The sequence below is a fragment of the Oncorhynchus masou genome, chromosome 17, assembly GCF_036934945.1.
Source record: "Oncorhynchus masou masou isolate Uvic2021 chromosome 17, UVic_Omas_1.1, whole genome shotgun sequence".
Taxonomy (NCBI): Eukaryota; Metazoa; Chordata; class Actinopteri; order Salmoniformes; family Salmonidae; genus Oncorhynchus; species Oncorhynchus masou.
Genome location: NC_088228.1, coordinates 39,611,454 through 39,636,298, shown reverse-complemented (window position 1 = coordinate 39,636,298; position 24,845 = coordinate 39,611,454). Strand labels below are relative to the sequence as shown.

The 24,845-nt window shown below is 44.3% G+C and overlaps 1 protein-coding gene across 1 annotated transcript; it reads right to left on the bottom strand.

Moving 5' to 3' along the window:
• Positions 1–9,634: 9,634 nt before the first annotated feature.
• Positions 9,635–24,521, bottom strand: LOC135558222 (junctional cadherin 5-associated protein-like). Its single transcript, XM_064991950.1, is given in 4 exon segments — positions 9,635–10,142; positions 17,060–20,035; positions 20,038–21,377; positions 24,058–24,521. Coding segments are annotated over 4 exon segments (4,734 nt in total). The 5' UTR covers positions 24,441–24,521; the 3' UTR covers positions 9,635–10,107.
• Between the last annotated feature and the right edge of the window lie 324 nt (positions 24,522–24,845).

Genomic DNA, 24,845 nt, shown 5'->3' with positions numbered 1-24,845 from the left:
AATCAAAGTCCAGACCTGAATCCAATCGAGAATCTGTGGAAAGAACTGAAAACTGCTGTTCACAAATGCTCTCCATCCAACCTCACTGAGCTCGAGCTGTTTTGCAAGGAGGAATGGGAAAAAATTTCAGTCTCTCGATGTGCAAAACTGATAGAGACATACCCCAAGCGACTTACAGCTGTAATCGCAGCAAAAGGTGGCGCTACAAAGTATTAACTTAAGGGGTCTGAATAATTTTGCACGCCCAATTTTTCAGTTTTTGATTTGTTAAAAAAGTTTGAAATATCCAATAAATGTCGTTCCACACACACACAAAGTTCAAGGGGGCCGAATAATTTCGCAAGGCACTGTATGTGCTTAATTGGTTTATTAATAACTTTTCAAGTTCATAAGAGTGCACTCTCCTCAAACAATAGCATGGCATTATTTCACTGTAATAGCTACTGTAAATTGGAGAGTGCAGTTAGATTAACAAGAATTTAAGCTTTATGTCTATGTCCTGGGAAATGTTATTGTTACTTACAACCTCATGCTAATCACATTAGCCTACGTTAGCTCAACCGTCCCGTGGGGGACCCACCGATCCAACGGGAAGGATATACTGCTTTCCAGGGAACAGGCCCAAATCCCCATCATTTGAAGAACATTTTTGAAAAAGGGGGCGGAGGTCGGGCTGCCTTCTGCGAAATCGTAGGCGAGCGAGTAAACTCCCACTGCCATCCGTTCTATTGGCCAACGTGCAATCATTGGAAAATAAAATCGATGACGTACGATCAAGATTATCCTACCAACGGGACTTTAAAACTGTTATATCTTATGTTTAACCGAGTCGTGGCTGAACGATGACACGGATAATATAGAGCTGGCAAGATTTTCCATTCACCAGCAGAACAGAGAAGCTACGTAAGGTAAGACGAGGGTGGGGATGCGTGTCTATTTGTCAATAACAGCTGGTGCTTGATGTCTAATATTAAAGAAGTCTTGATGTACTGCTCACCTAGACCACACTATCAACCAAGAGAGTTCTCATCTATATTATTCGTAGCCATCTATTTACCACCACAGACTGATGTTGGCACTAAGACCGCACTCAACCAACTCTATAAGGCCATAAGCAAACAAGAAAATGCTCATCCAGAAGCAACGCTCCTAGTGGCCAGGGACTTTTATGCAGGCAAACCAGCATGTGTCATGTGCAACCAGAGGGAAAGAAAACTCCAAACCACCTTTACTCCACACACAGAGATGCATACAAAGCTCTCCCTCACCCTCCATTTGGAAAATCTGGCCATGATTATATCCAACTGATTCTTGCTTACAAGAAAAAAACTAAGGCAGGAAGTACCAGTGACTCACTCAATACGGAAGTGGTCAGATGACGTGGATGCTACACTACAGGACTGTTTTGCTAGCACAGACTGGAATATGTTATGGGATTCATCCAATGGCATTGAGGAGTATACCACCACAGTCACCACCAACATCGTCCCCACTGTGACCGTATGTACATTTCCCAACCAGAAGCCATGGATTACAGGCAACATCCGCATCGAGCTAAAGGCTAGAGCTGCCGCTTTCAAAGAGCAGGAAACTTATCCTGACACAGAAGAAATCCTGCTATGCCCTCAGACGAACCATCAAAGGATTAAGATTGAATCCTACTACACCGGCTCTGAGACGGATGTGGCAGGGCTTGAAAACTAATATGGACAACAAAGAGAAACCCAGACATGAGCTGCCCAGTGACGCAAGCCTACCAGATGAGCTAAATGCCTTTTATGCTCTCTTCGAGACAAGCAACACTGAAGCATGCACGAGAGCACCAGCAGTTCTGGACAACTGTGTGATAACGCTCTCGGTAGCCAATGTGAGCAAGACCTTTAAGCAGGTCTACATTCACAAAGTCGTGGGGCCAGACAGATTACCAGGACATGTACTCAAAGCATGACTGGACTAACTGGCAAGTGTCTTCACTGACATTTTGAACCTATCCCTGACCGAGTCTGTTATACCTACATCTTTCAAGCAGACCACCATAGTCCCTGTGCCCAAGGAAGCAAAGGTAACCTGCCTAAATGATTACAGTCCCATGGCACTCATGTCAGTAGCCATGAAGTGCTTTGAAAGGCTGGTCATGGTTCACATCAACAGCATCCTCCCGGATTACCCTAGACCCACTCCAATTTACATACCCCCCAACAGATCCACAGATGACGCAATCTCAATTGCATTCCACACTGTCCTTTCTCATCTGGAAAAAAAGAACACCTATGTGAGAATGCTGTTCATTGACTACAGCTCAGCATTCAACACTATATTGCCCATGAAGCTCATCACTAAGCTAAGGGCCATGGGACTAAAAACCTCCCTATGCAACTGGATCCTGGACTTCCTGTGGGGCCACCCCCAAGTGGTAAGGGTAGGCAACAACACATCTGCCATGCTGATCCTCAACTCTGGTGCACCTCAGGGGTGTGTACTTAGTCCCCTACTGTACTCACTGTTCACCCACGACTGTGTGGCCAAACACGACTCCAACACCATCATTAAGTTTGCTGACAACACAACAGATCAAGCCTGATCACCAACAACGATGAGACAGCCTATAGGGAGGAGGTCAGAGACTTGGCCGTGTGGTATCAGGACCACAACCTCTCCCTCAATGTGAGCAAGACAAAGGAGCTGATCGTAGACTACATGGAAAAGGCGGGTCGAACAGGCCCCGCCTCGACGGGACTGTAGTGGAGCGGGTCGAGAGTTTCAAGTTCCTTGGTGTCCACTTCACCAACGAACTATCATGGTCCAAACACACCAAGACAGTCGTAAAGAGGGCACCACAACACCTTTTCCCCCTCAGGAGACTGAAAAGATTTGGCATGGGTTCCCAGATCCTCAGGAAGTTCTACAGCTGAACCATTGAGAGCATTCTGACCGGTTGCATCACCGCAACTTATGTATGTATGTATGGCAACTTCTCAGCATCTGACCGTAAGGCACTACTGAGGGTAGTGCGTACGCCCCAGTACATCACTGGGACCAAGCTTCCTACCATCCAAGACCTATATAATAGACGGTGTCAGAGGAAAGCCCATAAAATTGTCAGAGATTCCAGTCACCCAATGCATAGACTGTTTTATCTGCTACCGCACGGCAACTAGTACCGGAGGGCCAAGTCTAAGTCCAAAAGGCTCCTTAACAGCTTCTACCACCAAGCCATAAGACTGCTGAACAATTAATCAAATGGCCACCGAACTATTTACATTGACCCCCCCCCCCCCCCATTTATTTTCTACACTGCAGCTACTCGCTGTTTATTATCTATGCATAGTCATTTCACCCCTACCTACATGTACAAATTACCCTGAATAACCTGTACCCCCGCACATTGACTCTGTATTTCGTTGTGTTACTTTTTACTATTTTTAACTTTAGTTTTAATTGTTAAATATTTTCTTCACTCTTCTTGAACTGCACTATTGGTTAAGAGCTTGTAAGTAAGCATTTCATGGTAAGGTTGTATTCAGCGCATGTGACAAATTAAGTTTTATTGATGTTATGGGTATGCTTGTAATTGTTAAGGACTGCAGAGTTTTTCAGGATAAAAAGAGAAACAGACAAAATCCTAGAGGAGAACCTGGTCCTGTCTGCTTTCTACCAGACACATGGAGACTAATTCATCTCTCAGCAGGATAATAACCTAAAACACAAGGCCAAATCTATACTGGAGTTGCTTACCAAGAAGACAGTGACAGTTCCTGAGTGGCCGAGTTACAGTTGTGACTTTAATATATGGCAAGAGTCACTTTTTCAAGCTGAAAGACAATGGCCAGAGCCTACCCATGATATTGCGCAACGATTTAAGTCAATAAGTCATCATTTTAGTCAACGTATGATATATTTGGTCTTGAAGTGAAAAATCCAAACTGTCCACTTTGTGCAAATCTGTGTGAATGCAGTCTTTTCCTATGACAAGACATACTAATTGTTTTCACGTTTCAGGGCTGAGTTTTATTTGAACGTATCCACCAGCATGGCTATTCCAACAGAAACAGACACAAAGTTATTCATCTTCGTGACTAAGATGATCCAAACAACCTTGCCTTTACTTGGCCATCTGAGCCATGGAACAATTAAGAATAGGGGATGCAAACTTCTGTTTTTGCACATCCACTTTTTGTACCAGAAAATGATCATAATCCATTGGATAATTTGGACATTTTCACTTACTTTTTTAGGTAGTCTCTCTCAAAAAAAATCTAAAAATAAATACATAAATAAATATATATATATATATATATATATATATATATATATATATATATATATATATATATATATATATATATATATAGTAGTGCATTCAGAAAGTATTCAGACCCCTTGAATGTTTCCACATTTGGATTCAATTGTTTTTTTTTCACTCATCAATCTACACAAAATATGCATTAAAAAAAAATATATATTACAAATAAAAAAATGTAATTATCACATTTACATAAGCATTCAGACCCTTTACTCAGTACTTTGTGGAAACTTTGTGGAAACACCTTGGCAGCGTCGTTGCCAGCTATTTTCAGGTCTGCAGGTTTTCATCAAGGGTCTCTCTGTACTTTGCTCCATTCATCTTTCCCTCGATCCTGACTAGTCTCCCAGTGCCTGCCGCTGAAAAACATTCGCACAGCATAATGCCGCCCCCACTATGCTTCACCATAGGGATGGTGTCGGGTTTCCTCCTGAAGTGACGCTTGGCATTCAGGCCAAAGAATTCAATCTTGGTTTCATCAACCAGAAAATATTGTTTCTCATGGTCTGAGTCTTTTAGGTGCCTTTTGGCAACCTCCAAGCGGGCTGTCATGTACTTTTTACTGAGGAGTGGCTTCTATCTGATTGGTGGAGAGCTGCAGAGATGGTTGTCCTACTGGAAGGTTCTCCCATCTCTTCACGATAGGGAACTCTGGAGCTCTGTCATAGGGACCATCTGGTTCTTGGTCACCTCCCTGACCAAGTCCCTTCTCCCCAGATTGCTCAGTTAGGCCAGGCGGCCAGCTCTATGAAGGGTCTTGGTGGTTCCAAACTTCTTCCATTTAAGAATGATGAAGGCCACCATGTTCTTGGGGACCTTCAATGCTGTAGAAATGTTTTGGTACCCTTCCTCAGATCTGTGCCTCGACGCAATCCTGTCTCGGAGCTCTACAGACAATTCCTTCGACCTCATGGCTTGGTTTTTGCTCTGACATGCACTGTCAACTGTGGGACCTTATATAGACATGTGTGTGCCTTTCCAAATCATGTCCAGTCAATTGAATGTACCCCAGGTGGACTCCAATGAAGTTGTAGAAATATCTCAAGAATGATCCATGGAAACAGGATGTACCTGAGCTCAATTTATCAAACAGTTGTAAAAATCCGTTTTTACTTTGTCATTATGGGGTATTGTATGTAGATTGATGAGGGGGCAAAAATATTTCATCCATTTTAGAAAAAGGCTATAACGTAACAAAATATGGAAAAAAGTCAAGAGGTCTGAATACTTTCCGAATGTACTGTATGTCGGTCTTTACTAAAGGTGTTCGATGCCGCTACTGTTTGTAGGTGTACTGCCAATAGCAAGATTACTTGTTGTTATAGGTTACTAGAAGTGAATATCTTTGATTGACTATTGACTGAACTGCTGTATTTGCTACATTACTCTGGAAGTTATTTGTATTTTATATAGTATTATTATATTTTATAAACTATTGCGTTAGAAGGAAAAGCAATCTCCTCTCTCAGCCCCAAAAAACAAACTAACAAGAAGCCCTCTAGAGTTAATCTCTCGTGGACAAATCTATGTAAAACATAATTCACGGGACAGTATAATCTGTGGGGAAGGAGCGTGATGTGTGGGATAACGAGCAGTATAGTTCCGGTGTTTGGGTTTATTAGCACTGGTTATTTGGACATATCACAATTTCGCAGGTGTTAGCATCTTTCGAATATCAAAAGAGGAGGAACATTCAACATTCAAGTAACTTGCAAAGAGAGAGGGTGGAGCACCTCGTTCTAGCATCTCTTGATCCCTTCTCTTAAAACGTATGGACCCAGAACTTAATCGAACAGCTGACCATTTACACAAGAATTTAGGTCTCTAGAGTAACACTGGCTTGTGGGGCAGTAACGTCACTGTTAAAGAGTGAGTGGGACAATTTGGGATGAAAATTCCATAGTTCCCGCTTCCGGGTGGGAATAGCATGTGACAGCGTACAGTACAACGTTTTGATGTTTGGCAAAAGGACATCACGATACTGTATCTGAACTAACACTCTAGAACAAAACTGTTTGATTGATCACAAAGACAACCTTCATGCAAAGAGTTTATTTATGAATCAGACTGCAGTGGCATACAACAGTAGCACAATCATTTGACTATGTATTATGCTCATATTCATCAATACAAAGCAAATAAAATGCTTTAAAATGAAAAATAAATGAATGATTTTTCATTGGATTTTACTCAAAAAATTGCCTTTAAATACTTGGTGTAACTAAAATTCTGAAAGATAATGGTTGCCCATTCGTTCGTTTTGACTACTGGAGAGTACCAAATGCAGATGTACTGTATGCAACAAAATAAAATAATCATCCTCTCTCTTGCATTTCACGTAAGAACAAAATGTCAGTGAGTACAAAAAGCTCTTAATTAAATCTCTTATGAAAATAGAAAATATTACAACAACTGTGCATAATTACTCATGTTGCACATAGCCTGCAGTACAAAACGTCAAATGACACTAAGTTCTAGCTTCATCTGGCATGCCAATTCATCGGGCCTAGCTATGCTCTGTAATGGCCATTTTAGTGGCATGATCGAGAGGCAGTTTCCTTCTTTAGACTGAGGCCTTCATTATCATCAAGCAAAAGTCTTGAAAAAGTCTTGAAAATGGTACTTCGTTCAGACCAAATGATATTGATCAATGGACTCAACAGATCAACAAACTACTGAGTTCTCTTGCTCTGCCTATAGTTGTCTTGTGTGAGAGTTGTGCATTTAAGAAGCCTGTATTATGTTGGACTAACTGCACGGTTCTCCTCATTTTTGAATGACTCCGGCAGAGAAAAGAAAGTGGAGGGCAGTCACTCTATAAGTATACAGTCAACATTGCTACCTTTCAGGCTTAAGAAGTGGCAGAACCAGAATAAGTTGTTTGTAACACCTAAAATGATGTAACAGTGTGCAATTAGTAATTATTTGGCATTGCCTTAAGTATAATGTAATGCACAGAACTGCCTTAGGTGCCATGATTATTCAAATAATGTAAATATGTTGGTCAGATATATTAAGCATAAAGTTCTAAGTCAATTAAATACTACAGCCGCAATAATGCTACATTAAAGTATACGTTATAAAACTGGGATTGAGCAGTAGATGTATTCACCTTTGACAAATAGGAAAACAGCATTAATGTACAGCTTTATCGATGCATTATACACCCTTCCCTAACCATTGTATCATTGACAGCTGTCTGAAACTCAAACGTCGCTCAATGTATAAGGAAATGTTAAGTTGCAATAATAAAATAATGGATTTATTTTAAATTTGTAAACGTGTTGCTATGAATCAGCAACAAAACAACAGTATGTGACTTGGCTTGGAAGACATAAAAAAACAAAATAAAACAGGTCAGCGGAGTTGGGGTCAATTCCGGAAGTGAACTGAAACTATGATTCTGATTCCACATTTTTTCCATACACCAGCATTGAGCATTATGTTCTGGGATTCAAATGGAATTGACCACAACACTGCAGGTCACAGCTGACCATAAAGAACACAGCTGCAGTGGATCAAATTTAATAAAGAATGCCCAACATCATGTTCAACTGTTTTTTTCATGTGAAAATGCACTACAAATAGGAACTCATGGCACAACCAGATTTTCCCATCAAGTCAAGACTCAGAAAGAAGATAAACCCTCATCTTGTCACTACACAGAACAACCGTGTGATCACGGCACACTGCACACAGCTTTGCTTGTAAGGTCATCCTTCTTTATGTCAATCTATTTTCTTAAATGTTTTTTTTTTTTGCACTAGAAAATTATATACTCTCATTATGGTACTGTACAGACATTATGATACTTTCAACTTGTGATCAAAGTATGCAGAAATAAACCATAATGGTTAAATACAAAATACCTCTTAAAAATATTTAAAATATACTTTATTTTGTACATTATGCAAACTAATTAACAATTCAATGATAACAAAAATAAATATTCAGTGAAATGTAGGCTGCGTCTGAAATGGCACCATATTCCCTATATAGTGCACTACTTTTTACCAGAGCCCTATAGGTCCTAGTCGAAGGCAGTGCACTATATAGTAAATAGTGCCATTTCAGACACGGCCGTAGTTTCTTCACATGATACACAAGTATGGCCACTGATATTTTCAATGAAATAAGCACCCACCCACACCTAGTATACTCTGACACATTTCCATTCTGCTGCGGGAAGTGTTACATCCCAAATGGCACCCCATTGACTATTTTGTGCACTACTTTTGACCATGACTCATTGGGCTCTGGTCAAAAGTATTGCACTATATAGGGAATAGGGTGGCATTTGGGTACGTATACAACGAGATTCCTGACAATGGTTCCCAGCTCCACTGACTAAGCCACAGCTGTTTGTATGACAATATTGCTCTATCTTGTCCATATAATTCTTGTTTACAACTCAAACTGCCACACTCCATGCCATTATTGCTTCCTGAAATGACCTGGGAAATCGAGCTATACACCAGATTTTTTACAACATTTAAGTTAACTACCCAGAATGGTCTCATATATCCTGACCCAGCTTATACATGCACATCTGGATACAGATGGCAACTACTAGCCTGGTCCTAGATTTGTTTGTGCTCTTGACAAGTCCAATGCTCATTGTCAATCCAACAGGGTTGGGGTCAATTTCTTTTCAATTCCAGTCAATTCAGGAAGCACACTGAAATTATTTTAAACTTTTTTTTTTAAACATTTTGTTTACTTTCTGAATAGACTGGAATTGAAATGGAATTGATCCCAACCCTGAAAGCCAATGAGTGACATGATAGCACAAATAAACTGACACTCAGGCTGGTCAACCCCCCATAATGTAGAACCAATGCCCCAGAATGCATAGCACTGATTTACCATTATGCCACATAGGTAGGTATAGAGTGACTCTTCATTGAAGAGCTTTATGGGTTATGATCACAGTATGAGGGAAAGCGAAGAGACAGACAGGCCACAGTGTATCAAAATAATAATAGACTGATGGATTGATCTGAAAAAGAAAACAGTGCTCGAGCCAAAGACATTGACGTCCAATATAATATATTTCTTCTCAACTCTCCATAATAACAATACAATGTAACTATTTTGGTGTAATCGGCACTGGATGTAATGGAACAGCTTTTATGATGAATATTCTCCCTATGTATCCGTTGTGTAAAACATAAGTACTTACATTTATATCTAAACAGCTCGCCCATAAACAAACAGAATCATACAGCATGTTAACGATGAGTCAACTAACTGTATTCAATTTCAACATATTTGAAGTTGTTATACGCTTGACAGAATTGCATAATGTCTGCCAATGAAAAGAATCTGGGAGGGTAGAATGAGAAAGGAGAAGGACAAGCCACTACCAGAAGACTGGAATTCAGTCTGAAATGGCACCCTATTCCCTATGTAGTGCACTGCTTTCTGGGCCCTGGTCAAAAGTAGTGCACTACATTGGAAGTAGGGTTACAAAAGTCGTGCACTACATAGGAAGTAGGGTGCCATTTGGGCCACATCCTAGTAGAAACACAATTAGAGGATGGGTTGAGGGGAGGTAAAGGGGAGGAGGGGGGTTAGTTGGAAGCTACCCCTAGGTGGGGGAACACCTCCCTTTTGGCAGTGGGACACTTGGTACTCATAGTACTCAACAATGCCGAGGGTGAGGGTGTACACAATGCTCTTGTCGGAGAAGAAGGCCATTTCTGTGTTGGGATAAGATGAAGGCATTCTAGTGGGCTGCCAGGTCACAGTGTTGGAGGGATCTAAACCTCCGATGGAAACAGATGATGGGCGTCTCAGTCTCTCTACACTTTCTCCGCTCCGCTTGGGTCGTAGGCCTCTGGTACAAAGAAAGAAGGGATACATTTAATCATTTAGAGTAAATATGTGTGCGTTAAAAATGGCACCCTATTCCCTATATAGTGCACTACATTTGACCAAAGCCCTATGGGCCCTGATCAAAAATAGTACACAACATAGGGAATTGGGTGCCATTTGGGATGCACCTTATGTCATGTGCAGTGGCGTGTCCAGAACATTTAGAATGAGGTGGCCAAGGTGGGGCACAGTCCAAGTTTAGGGGGGGGGTATAAAATGTTGAACCTTAATCGATGCAAGGTGGATTTGGTCTATTTAATTATGATTATCAATGCATTAAATGCTTCAGCTTAGGTTTGGTACATTTCCCTGTTCAAATGATTCTATTCCAAAACTCTTGATACAGTATTTGCATTCAAGGTCAGAATTTTATATAAGGGTATTAACATACAGCAGAAAATTCACTCGAAAGGTCCATTCAAAATGTGCAAATTAAACCGTGACATTCGAGGGTCTCTGTTAATTTTTTTGCTACACTTTTTTCTCCCCAATTGGTAGTTACAGTCTTGTCCCATCGCTGAAATTGCTGTGCAGACTCGGGAGAGGTGAAGGTCGAGAGCCATACATCCTCCAAAACCTGACCTCGCCAAGCCACACTGCTTCTTGAAACACTGCTCGCTTAACCCGGAAGCCAGCCGTACCAATGTGTAGATGTGCCTGCTAGAGCGTGATGGAACAAGGACATCCCAGCCGGGAATATCCTCCCCTAACCCGTACAACGCTGGGCTAATTATGTGCCGCTTCACGGGTCTCCCGGTTGCGGCCGGCTGCGACACAGCCCGGGATCGAACCTGGATCTGTAGTGATGCCTCTAGCACTGATCAGTGCCTTAGACCGCTGTGCCACTCGGGATGCCCTGGGTCTCTGTTTTTTTAAATGGGACCTCCTACAGTATGTATGCAAGGCTTTATAGTAAAGACATGTCGTGGTGTTTAAATTTGATTGTCAAACAAATCACTTCAATAGTAGGATAAGTAGGTACCTGCACACGTTTGTTTACTCCAAAATAAGTCCAGCATCCAAACAGTGCACTGTGCATCTGCCATTTGAATGGAATCTATAACAAACACTGTGTAATGACATTCAGCCTACAAAGTGATGTGTATTTATGGATGCCAAAGTCAGGCTTACCCAAAAATGTTAGCAATAAAAAAAGAAACAAACTTATCAATTGAATTCTCATTTGTGTCTATCAGTGTTTCAGAATTTTCTTTCAATTCGCAAGAGGCTCAATCTATTTCACCTGAGAAAGCATCCGAGTGAGGCAAACAGCACCCCTCTGTGTTAGTAGTGTTAGTGGCCACCCTGGGCCACCCTCTTGACATGCCACTGATCATGTGACAGTCATCATAAATGATCCAAAATGTATTTTATGCAAAAATGTCTGGAAAATGTATTAAAATAATTGTATATCAGTTGTGTGTGGTAGTAGGTTTGAAGAGAGTCCTGCATTGGGTCGGATAACCATGGTTACCTGCAGTTGACCCACCAAAAAAATCCGCTCGCGGGTGAAATGAAAACATTCTTTCAACCCACGGGTCGGCTCACAGTTCAGAACAATTATATTGTGGGTCGGAAACATTTTAAATAAAGATCATTGGGGAACTATCAGGGCCTTCTAGAACATCAGAGAAGGCCTAAGGATTTTTAGCTGGATCTTTGTAGAAAATCGACCCATTTTGAGTCACACAAAATAGTGTATTCTATACTCTCACAATTAATACACAGCACAACACAGGCTAGCCCACGCCAAGCCCAACACAAGCTACCCATATCATCCCAACATGGGCTAGCCTACACCAGCCCAACACAGGCTAGCCCACGCCAAGCCCAACACAAGCTACCCATATCATCCCAACATGGGCTAGCCTACACCAGCCCAACACAGGCTAGCCCACGCCAAGCCCAACACAAGCTACCCATATCATCCCAACATGGGCTAGCCTACACCAGCACAACACAGGCTAGCCCACGCCAAGCCCAACACAAGCTACCCATATCATCCCAACATGGGCTAGCCTACACCAGCCCAACACAGGCTAGCCCATCCCAACATGCCCTAAGCCCAACACAAGCTACCCATATCATCCCAACATGGGCTAGCCTACACCAGCACAACACAGGCTAGCCCACGCCAAGCCCAACACAAGCTACCCATATCATCCCAACTTGGGCTAGCCTACACCAGCCAAACACAGGCTAGCCCACGCCAAGCCACACCAGCCCAAAACACAGACTAGCCCACACCAGCCCATGGTGGGCCAGCCACACCAAGCTCAACGTGGATTAGCCTACACCAAATCCACAACAGCCCAACAGGGGCCAGCCCACACCAAGCCCAACAGGGGCCAGCCCACACCAAGCCCAACAGGGGCCAGCCCACACCAAGCCCAACAGGGGCCAGCCCACACCAAGCCCAACAGGGGCCAGCCCACACCAAGCCCAGCAGGGGCCAGCCCACACCAAGCCCAACAGGGGCCAGCCCACACCAAGCCCAACAGGGGCCAGCCCACACCAAGCCCAACAGGGGCCAGCCCACACCAAGCCCAACAGGGGCCAGCCCACACCAAGCCCAACAGGGGCCAGCCCACACCAGGCGGGGGCTCATTAGAATATTTTTGCCTGTGGTTTGCACACAGTTCTTTTTTGCAACCATTACTGAGTGTTATTCCAGTTAAAAGAAAATCACTGCCATTTCCTGGTTGCTAAAATTCAAATAGTTTGCATAATTTAATTTTATGTAACAAAAAAAGCAGGTATAGTGTAGAGAATCCTGGTACCATCTAAACTGCTGTGAAACACATTTTCCATAAACAAAAATATTGTATTTTCAGCTGTTTGAAGCTGGTGTACAAAAGTAAAAGATGCAAAAACAAAACTTAATAATAGGAAGCAAAGAATTGGTGCACACAGAACAGATCTACTGCTTCTTGCACTTGCTTACAATGAGAATTACAGATCTATAACACACATTTCTATGTTATATTGGTCAGGTCACCCAAAAAGTAACATATTGCAGCTAAGTGTTCTGTTGTGTGAAAGTTTTAAAAAATGTACAAATAATCTTGTACACTACCAATGATGAAGTCTTTAAAAAATACCTAAATAAGTGCATGTGACATATGAGAAACTTAAGTTGTAAAAATATATGTATGATAGTAACAACTTGGTTGTCTTTCTGATACAATGTATCACTTTCCCTAAGTACATCCAGGGCTTGAAAATTATTACATTTATGCATTGAATTAAGTTGAAAATAAATTATAAAAAATAAAAAAATCCTATTAAATAGAAAAAGTGCATTGGCCCAATGTTGGCAGCCTACATGGGGTCAATATTTTAGCCCGCATTGGGTCACGTCGTGCCAATGTGGACATGTTTGCTGGGAGCCTATTTGTGTGGTGCTGTCCACGTGCAGGGCTTATGTTCCCTTTCGCCACACGACAATACATAGCCAAGTTTATTTTCCCTGACTCCTCACTTGGCTAAAGTAACAGAATCAATAAAAAGAAAGGTTATAATGCTGAAATACACCTTAGTGGAAACAGGTGGGGTCCGAGTGAAATGCCCGGTTTGGAAGGATTTTGGAGTCATTGTGGAGAAGGAGAATCAAAGATGTCTGCAGAAAGAATGGGGTGTCAGCTATGACACGACACCTTGAAATATTTAGGTTATTGAACTACAGTAGGTGTGAAGGGGATTTACATCCGGAAATGGAATTACGGTAATCAGGTCCCTGATCTGTACTATACAGAAATGCATAATTATGGATATGACTCTCATTCTATTAATATAGTTGTATCCTGAACAGACACACAAAGATAGAGAATATGCAATATCCTTTAGCATTTGTAGGTATTATTCTACACACTGTGTAGAGAATCCCCCCCTGCTGAGGGCGCTGCAGCACACTTTAATTTACAGTTTTTTTGTGCACAATTGTTTATGTTTGGCTCTGCTGAGTCTGGCTCTCATGTGAGGAAATATTGTTCAGTGTTCAGCCCTGTGGTCTTAGCCAATCAGCTGGTGACCGCTTGCCCCACACTCTGTACATGAGCTGATCATACAACCTCTGATTGGCGAAGGACATCTCTCTGATCCTGCACTGTCTCATCAGGCCAGATGCATGCTCTTGCATCCCCATAAATGGACCCAGTCCGGATGATCTTTCCTTCAGCACAGATAAGAGGTGGATTTACGGCAGTGTGTTCATGGAATAAGTGGGTAGTGTTTATTGTTGTTATGGTTGAGATTTGTGTGTGTTTACTATTACTGTTAGTAGCAGTTGCTATTATCTATTCCCTGCAATGTTATTACTGTTCAGGTAACATGTTTATGTTTACATTTCTACAGTTCTTTGTTCTATTTATCATTATCACTACTTGAGCGATTGTGGTCATTACTCTATTCAGTACTTATCACTGTTTATACCCATGTTATTACATGTATAGTACTCATTATTTCTCTTTCTCTGTACTTTCAGACCATTTCCATACCTCTGTTTGGCAATAAAGTTAACTCTAAGGTTCCATTATTCCTCTGACCGGGAAAGGTTTACGTGGGCCAAAGGCCATTCAAATAGGAGGGGATTCCCTCGCACACTGGCTATTATTCTAATGAGCTCCGCCACCAAAAAATATCACATTTGGTTGGACCATAGCAGGTGACCAACTTATGGTTTGTGACTACTATGATTTCCCATTGTATCCAAATCAATTGCAGTAATTCCATTACAGAATTTTTCTGTCAGTCTGCTACCGATTTGGTAACAGAAGAGTTTAAATCACTTAATAACTCATAAGCAAACTTGATTTCAGTAGAAAGAAAAGATGACCCCCTTTCATCTGTTAGACCAGATTTCAAAGCCTTTTGCTTCATCCTCGTTTTTAGGATGGAAATGTATATATGCCTTGATTAATATAAAAAAATAGACTCTTAGCTTTCGTTTGACATGCTCCTATGAACTTCATATGTTGGTGCTCATGGGTCCTTTGAGATGCAAATGCTCCCACTAAATAAATCTGCAGCCTACAGAGCTTGGAAATTGTTTAAGTAGTTTCAATTAAACTATTTGATTAGCTAAACAATATTGAATATAAAACTATTGTTTTGTTCTGTCGGAAATAGGCTTTCATTGGGTAAGAAGAAGGCCTATTTTCAAAGGGATTTGAGCATCCTATTGTGAAAATAATAAGATTTTATTATTCTTAATTCATGGCAAGGTTTCCTTTTATCCAAATGTTGAATAGACAAATGAATTCATGAAGGGAATGGGAATAACCTTAAAGCCGACTACGCTGTTGTCGTAAAAACAATTAAATAAATGCATGTTATTTGTCGGGTCACGGATCGGCTCTCAGAACAATTCTATGTGAGTGGATGGGATTGTGGAAAGGAATCTGTCATGATGTCAGATGGGCCCCAGAATTGATGTGGCCGGCACAGGGGGCGGCTCCAATAAACGGACCTGTGCAGGTCTCTAGTTTGAAGTGTTATATCTAAGTACAATAGCCCCCTCTTGTGGAAAGACTCCACAGTAACGGCCAGAGTTTCACTGCTTGAAATGCTTGCCTCATAAAATAACACTAGGTAAAGCACTCAAATAATAATAACAAAACATTAAGTCATTGCCAAACAATGTTTGTGATGCTATACACTATATACACAAATGTATGTGTATAAAGCCACACCTGTTGCTGACAGGTGTATAAAGTCGAGCACACGGCCATTAAATCTCTATAGACAAACATTGGCAGTAGAATGATCTCAGTGACTTTCAACATGGCACCGTCATAGGATGTCTCCTTTCCAACAAGTCAGTTTGCCAAATTTCTGCCCTGCTAGAGCTGCCCCGATTAACTGAAGAACTGTTATTGTGAAGTGGAAAGTGGCTCATCCGCGAAGTGGTAGGCCACACAAGCTCACAGAACGGGACCGGCAAGTGCTGAAGAGCATACCGCATAAAAAATGGTCTGTTCTGTTCGTCAGGAGCTTAATGGAATGGGTTTCCATGGCCGAGCAGCCACACACAAGCATAAGATCACCATGCGCAATGCCAAGCATCGGCTAGAGTGGTGTAAAGCTCGCCGCCATGGGATTCTGGAGCAGTGGAAACACGTTCTCTGGGGTGATGAATCAAGCTTCACCATCTGGCAGTCCGACGAACTAATCTGGGTTTGGCGGATGCCAGGAGAACGCTACCTGCCCCGAATGCATAGTGCCAACTGTAAAGTTTGGCGGAGGAGAAATAATGGCCTGGGCCTGTTTTTCATGGTTCAGGCTTGGCCCCTTAGTTCCAGTGAAGGGAAATCTAAATGCTACAGCAAACAATGACATTCTAGACGATTCTGTGCTTCCAATTTTGTGGCAACAGTTTGTGGAAGGCCCTTTCCTGTTTCGGCATGACAATGCCCCTGTGCACAAAGCGAGGTCCATACAGATATGGTTTGTCGAGATTGGTGTGGAAGAACTTGAATGGCCTGCACAGAGCCCTAACCTCAACCCCATCGAACACCTTTGGGATGAATTGGAACACCAGCTGCAAGCCAGGCCTGCAGGCCTAATCGCCAAACATCAGTCCCCGCAGCAATGTTCCAGAATCTAGTGGAAAGCCTTCCCAGATGAGTGGAGGCTGTTATAGCAGCGGGGGGGGGGAATCAACTCCATATTAAAGCCCATGATTTTGAAATGAGAGGTTCGACGAGCAGGTATCCACATACTTCTGGCCATGTAGTGTATTTTGCAGTGAAAATGAAGCATAAATGTGTAACAAATATTACATTATTAACTCGATGAAACACTCTTGTATTCAGAATAACATTTAACACAGTTCAACAGAAAAAATACTTGAACAAAACATCAAATGTATGAAGTAGCTACCTGAGAGAGATGACACCTCCTCATCTTGCAACACTGTGTCTTCAGAGGCCTCTCTATCTTCCACAGTATCACTCTGGGAGGAAGCAGGTAGGGAGAGCACTTCCACTTTCTCACCGCAATGCTTGGTCTCCCCCTCCGTCTCTGCCCCCTCCTCCCCAGAGTCTGTGCTCCTGATGCTGAGGCGTCTCATGCGCGACACCGGGTCCACTTCCTTCATCCGTGCCCGGCGCTCTACCGCCACCCGGTGGCTGGGCGATGCAGCCAGCTTATCCTGCAGGGCGTCTACGCGCTGCAAGTGTCCTCTGCCCCTCATCTCTCCCTCCAGGCTGTGGGACAGCTTAAGGTCAGGGTTAATGGGGACCGAAAGCGGTAGTCTGTCTGGCGGAAACTCCTGCATACCTGGAGTTTCTCGACCCAGATGGGTCCATTTGGCACTCCTGATGTACTCTGGGTTATCCTGTGGTGTCTCCTTTTCTTTTGCCTCCTGCCTGTCAGGAGGCACTGTAGATACCATTCCAGAGTCCAGTTCCTCAGAATCTGGATCTCTCACATGTGTTTGTACTGTCTGTTCGTTTGCCCTGCTGCTTTCTGTATCTTCACTAGCAGCGGGTTTACTCTCGGTTGCCGTCTCGCTAACCCGCTGCTCCCCTGTGACTAAAGACTCTGCAGGTACATCAATCCCTAATATCCTGGCTGCCCTCTCCTCTATGGATTCGTTCTCTGGAATGTCCTCAGCACATTTAAGTTTGTATAGACTGCCAATGTCCTCTGCCACTGCCAGAGCTTGGTTTTGTTTAGTCTTCTCAGCAGTGCCACTCCCCTCCACCTTCTTATCTATGAGTGACAGCTGCTTCCTCCAATCGCAACATATAGTCTGAGCCTCTGAATGATTTGAGCCAGAGTCAGAGGATACCTTTGTGTCTCCTTCGCCTTCAGCTGATTCTTCAGATGTTTCAGCTCCTTGTGGACTGTCACGGTCGCCAACAATCGTCGCGCTACTTTGATCGGATAAGTCTGGGCTTGACTCCTCGTGGAGCGGAGACATTGGACTTGGTCTGGACATCTGGCTCTCGCTCTCTCTTTTACAAATGGGGCATTCCTCTGCAGAGTCTAAACAGGCTCCCCTTAGAGGCTCTGTATTGCAGCTACCACCACCAGGTTTAGATATGGCGGTGAACGTTTTGTTAACCTCTGAGTCTCGGGTCTTTTGTAAAGACTGACATATGTCCTCATAGTCAGGGGGACTCGTAAGTGTGGAGGCGTCCTGCATCGGCTGCCTATCTGCCCAGGGGACTTCGGCTGCAGTGTGCGTTGTTGGAGTCATTGGACTGAAGTCTCTGGTCTTGCTGGGATCACTAGGAGAGTCAGTAAAGTCACTCGGGCCGGTGAAGTGACAAGGCGGTGGTGTCTCCGAAGGCGAAGGGAGGTCTAGCTTCACTGTCCTGCCACTGCAGCTACTTCTCCTCTGCGACAAGTTCGAAACAACCCTGTATTCTCTGAATCCTGTAGGCTTGCATGGTGGGACAGGGAGCTCCTCTCTTAGCTGCTTGCTGAAAGTCACAGATTTTCTTTCAGCAGGTCTGGAGAAAGCGCTCTTAACCTCCCCGTACTCCAGGTCGACGGACACAGACCAGCTCTCGATACTGCGCCTAAGGCTGCTGGGCTTGCTGAGCCCCGCCTCCTCTGCCAGCCTTATCTTGATCCGCTCAGGGATCTGCACAGCACCACTATTGTTGGAAATGTTATTGCTGGCAGTGCCTAGCTCTAGGATGTCTTTGTAGGCCTCGTTGAGGTCCTCAATGCACTGGTCAACACTGGGTCTCTTGCTGCTCTGCTGCTGCTTCTGCTGCTGATCCTGGAACTCTTTGTTGATAGTCTCCAGCTCCTCGATGGCGTCCCATGGCCGCCTGCTGACGGGCTTCAGCAGGAACTGACCGAAGGCTTCCTGCCCACTGCAGGTCGCTGCTGGTTTGGCCTCCATTATGCTTCCTGAGGGTGGTGGTGATAGTGGTGGCGCTGCTGGCGGCTGAGCTGTGCTCTTGATCAGCTGGCTGGAAATGGAGAAAGTGGCCGTCCTGGAAAAGGCGCTGTTGCTGGATGGTTTCAGGCTCTTCACCCCTTTTATAGGACAGCTGAATGCAGTATTGCCCACACCGCTGGGATCTTGGGTGATGACGTCAGAGGAGCCTGGGGCCGGGACGTGAGGGTCTTGTGCTTCCTTGTTTTCAATGCCTGGAGGAGGGGGATGCTGAGGCTTTCGGGCTTCTGGGCTAGTTTGGGTCTCCTGGTCCCGGTATTGGTTCCCAGGCCATGCACCTGAGAGTTTCAGCTCCTTGTGATGGTTTATTTTGGGGGGTTTAATAGGAAGTTTTCTCACTATTTTGCTGCTTGATCTGCTGCTCGCTATGCTACCGGTTAGTGCTTGCAGCTCAGCCTCTGCTGAAGATGTGCTTTGGAAACTTTGGTTTGTTAAGTGGCCCGTTTTGTTCTCACTCGGACTGTCCACTGGGCTTGGTGGCCGGACTGGGCTTGGTGGCTTCTCGTCGTCGTTGTTGTTGTTTTGATCAAGGGACATACCACCCGGCGTTAGAGGGACGGCAACAGACACCAAACAGAATATTGTCTCACTAAGTTTTTGTTTTACACTCTTTTTCTCATTTTTTTCTGTTTTCTCTGAGTCCGTTTTTCTTGGTTTCTCTTTCTCTGTGGAGTCAGGCTCATTGACTGACGTTTTCACTTGAGTTACAGTTTCTGACACACCTTGACCTTGGTCCACATGCCTGATCAGTTGCTGAGCAGGTCTAATGTGAAAAGCTGTTGGATAGATACCACTGCTCTGATCAGGAGCGACACTGTCTACACTTCCTTTGTTTATTAAACCCCTGTTGCACCATCTAGTACTACTACCACCGTCGTTGTCATTGAGAGATGTCTTGCGGCAGTCGTTATTGAGAGAGAGCCCCTGTGGGGGGGGGGGGCACTATCGTGTGTAGATTGTCCTAAAACCTTAGCGCAGGGAGTCTCTTTCTTCATGTTTCGGATAAACTTGTCAGTGTCAGTAAGAGAATTTCCGCCAGGCCCCCCTGAGATATGTCTCACTCGCGGATTATCAAAGGGTAAATAGTGAACATGACCCAGGTGCTCCTCGGTGTATCCAGGGTTAAGGTTTGGGTTAGCGTTAACCTGTTTCCTGTAGGGTATACCCCGCTCCCCATAGTGTTCCAGCCACGACCCTCCTGTCTGTCCGGAAAACCACTTTCCCGCCTCTGAGCTCATAGGCATGTGCATCTGTATCTTCATCTCCCCCCTCCACTTATAGTTTGCCACTTCGTTGCGGTTCATTGGTCCTCCCCTGATTGGGGGCGGGGCTCTCTTATAAGACGGGGGCGGGATATAACCGGGGGGCTCCATGCCAAAGATAGCAGAGTGTTGTGCAAAATAGTCTTGTCTTTGCAATTCTCCACCCCGTGGGTAATAGACAGGCCTGTTGTCTTTCGGCTGTTTGGACCCTCCCTGCTGATCTACTACAGCTACAGTGAGCATCTCCTGGCTACCCCTAGTCTGCTGGTGTATTTCGTATGATGGAGGCTTGACAGGCCTGCTGAACCTGGGCTTTGGTAAAAGTGCAACATGTCCGACGCTTTGCCAACTGTTCCTGGCCCACCGGTCCCTGCTGACTGCGGCACTGTGGTAATACCTACTATAAGGCCCGGAAAATACGGTGCTGTTCACTCTCTGTCTATCAACCTGGCCTGGTCGAAGCTGGAAACTGACCAAACTGGACAGTGTGTTAGCGTGTTCAGTAGCTCCAGCAGGTGACAACACTCTGGGGAGGGACTGGGACATCCTTCTGGTTCTGGGGAGGATAGACCCAGTGCTCTCTTGAGTCCTCAGGCGGTGGTGCTGCTCCTGAGCCCACCTCTCGCCCTCCCCATCCGACAGCTGCCTCCCCAGCCCCACCGCAGGCTTCCACTCCTCTGTGCCCAGGCTCTGGCACTTTCGCTCCCCAGTCACTACCCTTAACTGTCTAGGAGCCGCATCGGCCTCTCTCAGCCAGGAGATGGAGGTGTCTTCCCATAGCTGCTTCTGCTTCTCCCTCTCTCCCCTATGGTCCTCTGCGATCAGGGCCTGTGGTCGCCATGCCGCCTCGGAGGCCTTCAGAAAGCCAGCGGATGCTCTCAGCTCCCGGCCATCGGCGTAATCCAGGAGGACACTGAAGTCCTGGCCTCTCCTCCTCCAGTAGAAGACATCCCTCTCATCCAACTGCTCTCTTCTCTCGACCTGCTCAGAATAGGTTAAGCTGGGCGCGTCATAGAACCTGGAAAGAGAAGAATGCACAATTCAGTGCACAATATTAATTCATTAATATAAAAAATGTAATATTTACAATAACATCAAAACATATTATAAACCGTAAACATGTTGTAACACTAATAACCTGTATGTATGATTATTTGGTTTTTGCACATGAACATAAATGGCAAAACTGTGGCTAGGTTGCAGTGGTAACACCAAAAATAATGAAACTCTTGAAGTATTTTAGGTTGCAGAAGCTTGTTTAACTGTGATGATGCAATGCTGACCAGCCTGCCATGATTTGATGCAATATTGATAATTGTGACATTTAAAACGCTGGTATCTCTGGCTAGCCTCTAAGCTGATGTTTTGGCTTTGGGGGTGAAGAGGTACTGTATCCCACATGGCCCCCGATTCGCCTATATGAGTCAGAGACTCTCAACTCCCTTGAAGATACCATTCAAATGTACGTCTGCTGCAATATGATCTGCATATTAAAACACACGCTGACCTTAATTCAGAAAGCTGGGAATCGTCCCAAATGACATCCTATTCCCTATATAGTGCACTACTTTTCACCAAGGTTCATAAGGCTCTCTGGTTAAAAGTAGTGCACTATGTAGGGAAAAGGCATGGCCTGCCTGCCCCTGCTGCCTGAGCAAGAAATGATTGACTTGTTTATAAATGCCAGTTGCCCATCACGTGATGTGACCATATGCAGAGTGACAGACAACTCCATATTCCTATTTCTTATCCATTCAATCCAATTCAGGAGACTTGGCTACAGTGGGGCTTGTAAAATTTAAATTAATCTAAAAATAAACTAATTTATTTCCAAACCAAGTTCTGGGATATATTCTGAACCGAGTACTTAGAAAAACTTGACACAATATATGGGCTACTTCCTACTTTTCCACCAATATATGGGCTACTTCCTACTTTTCCACCAATATATGGGCTACTTCCTACTTTTCCACCAATATATGGGCTACTTCCTACTTTTCCACCAATATATGGGCTACTTCCTACTTTTCCACCAATATATGGGCTACTTCCTACTTTTCCACCGCCCCCTTTCGTCGGACCAGAAATAGGGTTTAATGTAATTGTGTCATAATGATCCTAAAACAATTGAATGCAAACAGAGTGGCCTTCAGGCTGTGTGATTATCTACACATTAAGGCATGTGTAATGGACAGCAGTCAGACGAATGTCCCTAATGGCACCCTATTCCCTATACAGCTCACTACGAGCCCTAGGGCACTATATAGGGAATAGTGTGCCACTACTATAGCTTTATGCAGTTTCATGTAACTATGAGGCTACATATAGATCTATAGTAGTCTATCTGAACAACCATACTGTAGGTACTAAAGACCGCGAAGAGTCTATTGACGAATACTAAATCAATTGGAGGATAACCCTGTATACAGTATCATCCATCATGGTGTCATTACAAATGGCACCTTGCTCCCTATATCAGTGGTCACCAACCGGTCTAGCCATTCTTAGTCGATCATCCAAACGTTTCTATAGAAATGCTAATGACAAACGCTTGCACCCCTTTTTGAAATGTTTATTTGTGTTTTGCCCTGTTAGTTTTATTCAGAAGCCAAGTGTATCGATAGCCCCGTGTCTTTATTTCTCTGGTCATAGGAACAATATGAATTTGTGCATGAGGTAGATGCGGTGCGACTGGGGTTTTGCCATCAAGTGGAAGAGGACTTCCCCTCTCTCTTTGGTCAGTCTCACCAGAGAAAATGAAGGAGAGAGCAGGTACTGTGAGAGGCAGACCCTCTGCTGCTCTCCCCCTCCCTCCGCTGAGACTAATGCTGTGTTCAAAACAAATGGAAATCTCCAACTTCAGTGCATTCAAGACAACTGAGAACTCGGGGAGATCCGACTGAGAACATCTTTTTGAACTCGGAAATTCAAGTAGGAAACTCTGGCATCTTTCTAGACTGCCAACCTCCCAACCTGATGATCACTGACGTCATGATTTGACCTCTCTCTTTTTTTCAAGTTCCCAGTTGTCTTGAAAGCATCATGACCATCAGATGCAGATACCATCAGTCCAGTGAAATAAACAAGCAAATTATTTCAATTTATGCTCCACAGTGACTCGCAAGTGCTCCACCAACTGATCTATTTTGTTATCAAAGCTCGAGTTTTGAAATATGGCCTGAGAATAACAATATTGGCTAGACAGGCATTTGCCTATATGCTGTGATAATGTATTAGACCTAGTGCACAAACCTCAATCCTACAGAATGGTTTTTAGTAGGTTAATGTTACATTTTTGAAGTCATGTTTAATTTTTTAAAATCTGAGTGGTAGATCTCGTCTTGCTTTTCGACTGGGAAAGTGATCTTGACTCAGAAAAGGTTGGTGACCACTGCCTTATACAGTGCACTTCTTTTGACCAAATGGAACCCTAATCCCTATAAGTAGTGTACTCTATAGGGAACAGTGTGGCATTCCCAGCATCTGGCAAGACGAGGCAGTGGTGCAGCAGCCTCAGTGTTCATTCTGCAGCTCTGGAGGGAAGGAAACAGGAAGGAAGAAAACACATCCTACCTACACAGTGTGGACTGAGTGGCTTGGCTTTGCATGCAATGCCGAAGGGCCCGGCAAAACTAAAAAAGGGAGGGAAGGTATGGTGGGGATCTCAAAAGAGAGTGAAAGAGAAAAAAGAAACTCACCCGCTATCCGTGGCGAGAGAATCGCCCAGGGGCTGTGCGAGGCTGTCACCTAGGTTACCGCTAACAGCTTCTTTTCTCCTTTGGTTCCTTTCCCCGCCGCTCTCTTTGTCGCAGCTGCCGGGGTAGCCCTTCGCCAGTAGTGCCTGCCTGCTCCTGCTGTAGACGCAGGCCCCTCTGTCTCCCGCCTGTTCATTCCCGTTCAGTGATCCACCACGACCAGATCTCTGGTTCTCTGCTGCTGGGATTTCACGGTGGCAATCGGCGGCGGCGTGGCGCTGCTTCTCGTAAGGTGCGGTGGCGGATGAAGTTGAAGAGGGGCAGGGGATGCTTGTCTTGGGCAGTTTGTATCCGTGAGAAATGAGGAGGTCCTCCACGCTGTACATGGTGGTGTGTCTGTCTTGGCAGCAGGAGGGCGAAGGTGTTGATTTTGTTCCTTATGCTCAGTGCTGGTGGTAGAAACTGGAGCACAACGGCTCAGCAGAGGCCATCCCTATGGGGAGAAGAGAGGTAACAATTAGCTCGCTTCAATAGCATAACTACCAATGATTTATAGTTACACTAGATGTCTGACAGGGGGCGCTGTTTTGAAGCCACCGTGCCTTTTACTGAGGAGGGGCTTCCATCTGACCACTCTACCATAAAGGCCTGATTGGTGGAATGCTACAGAGGTGGTTGTCCTTCTGGAAGGTTCTCCCATCTCCACAGAGAGACTGGAGCTCTGTCGTAGTGACCATCGGGTTCTTGGTCACCTCCCTGACCAAGGCCCTTCTTTTCTAAAATCCTGTTTT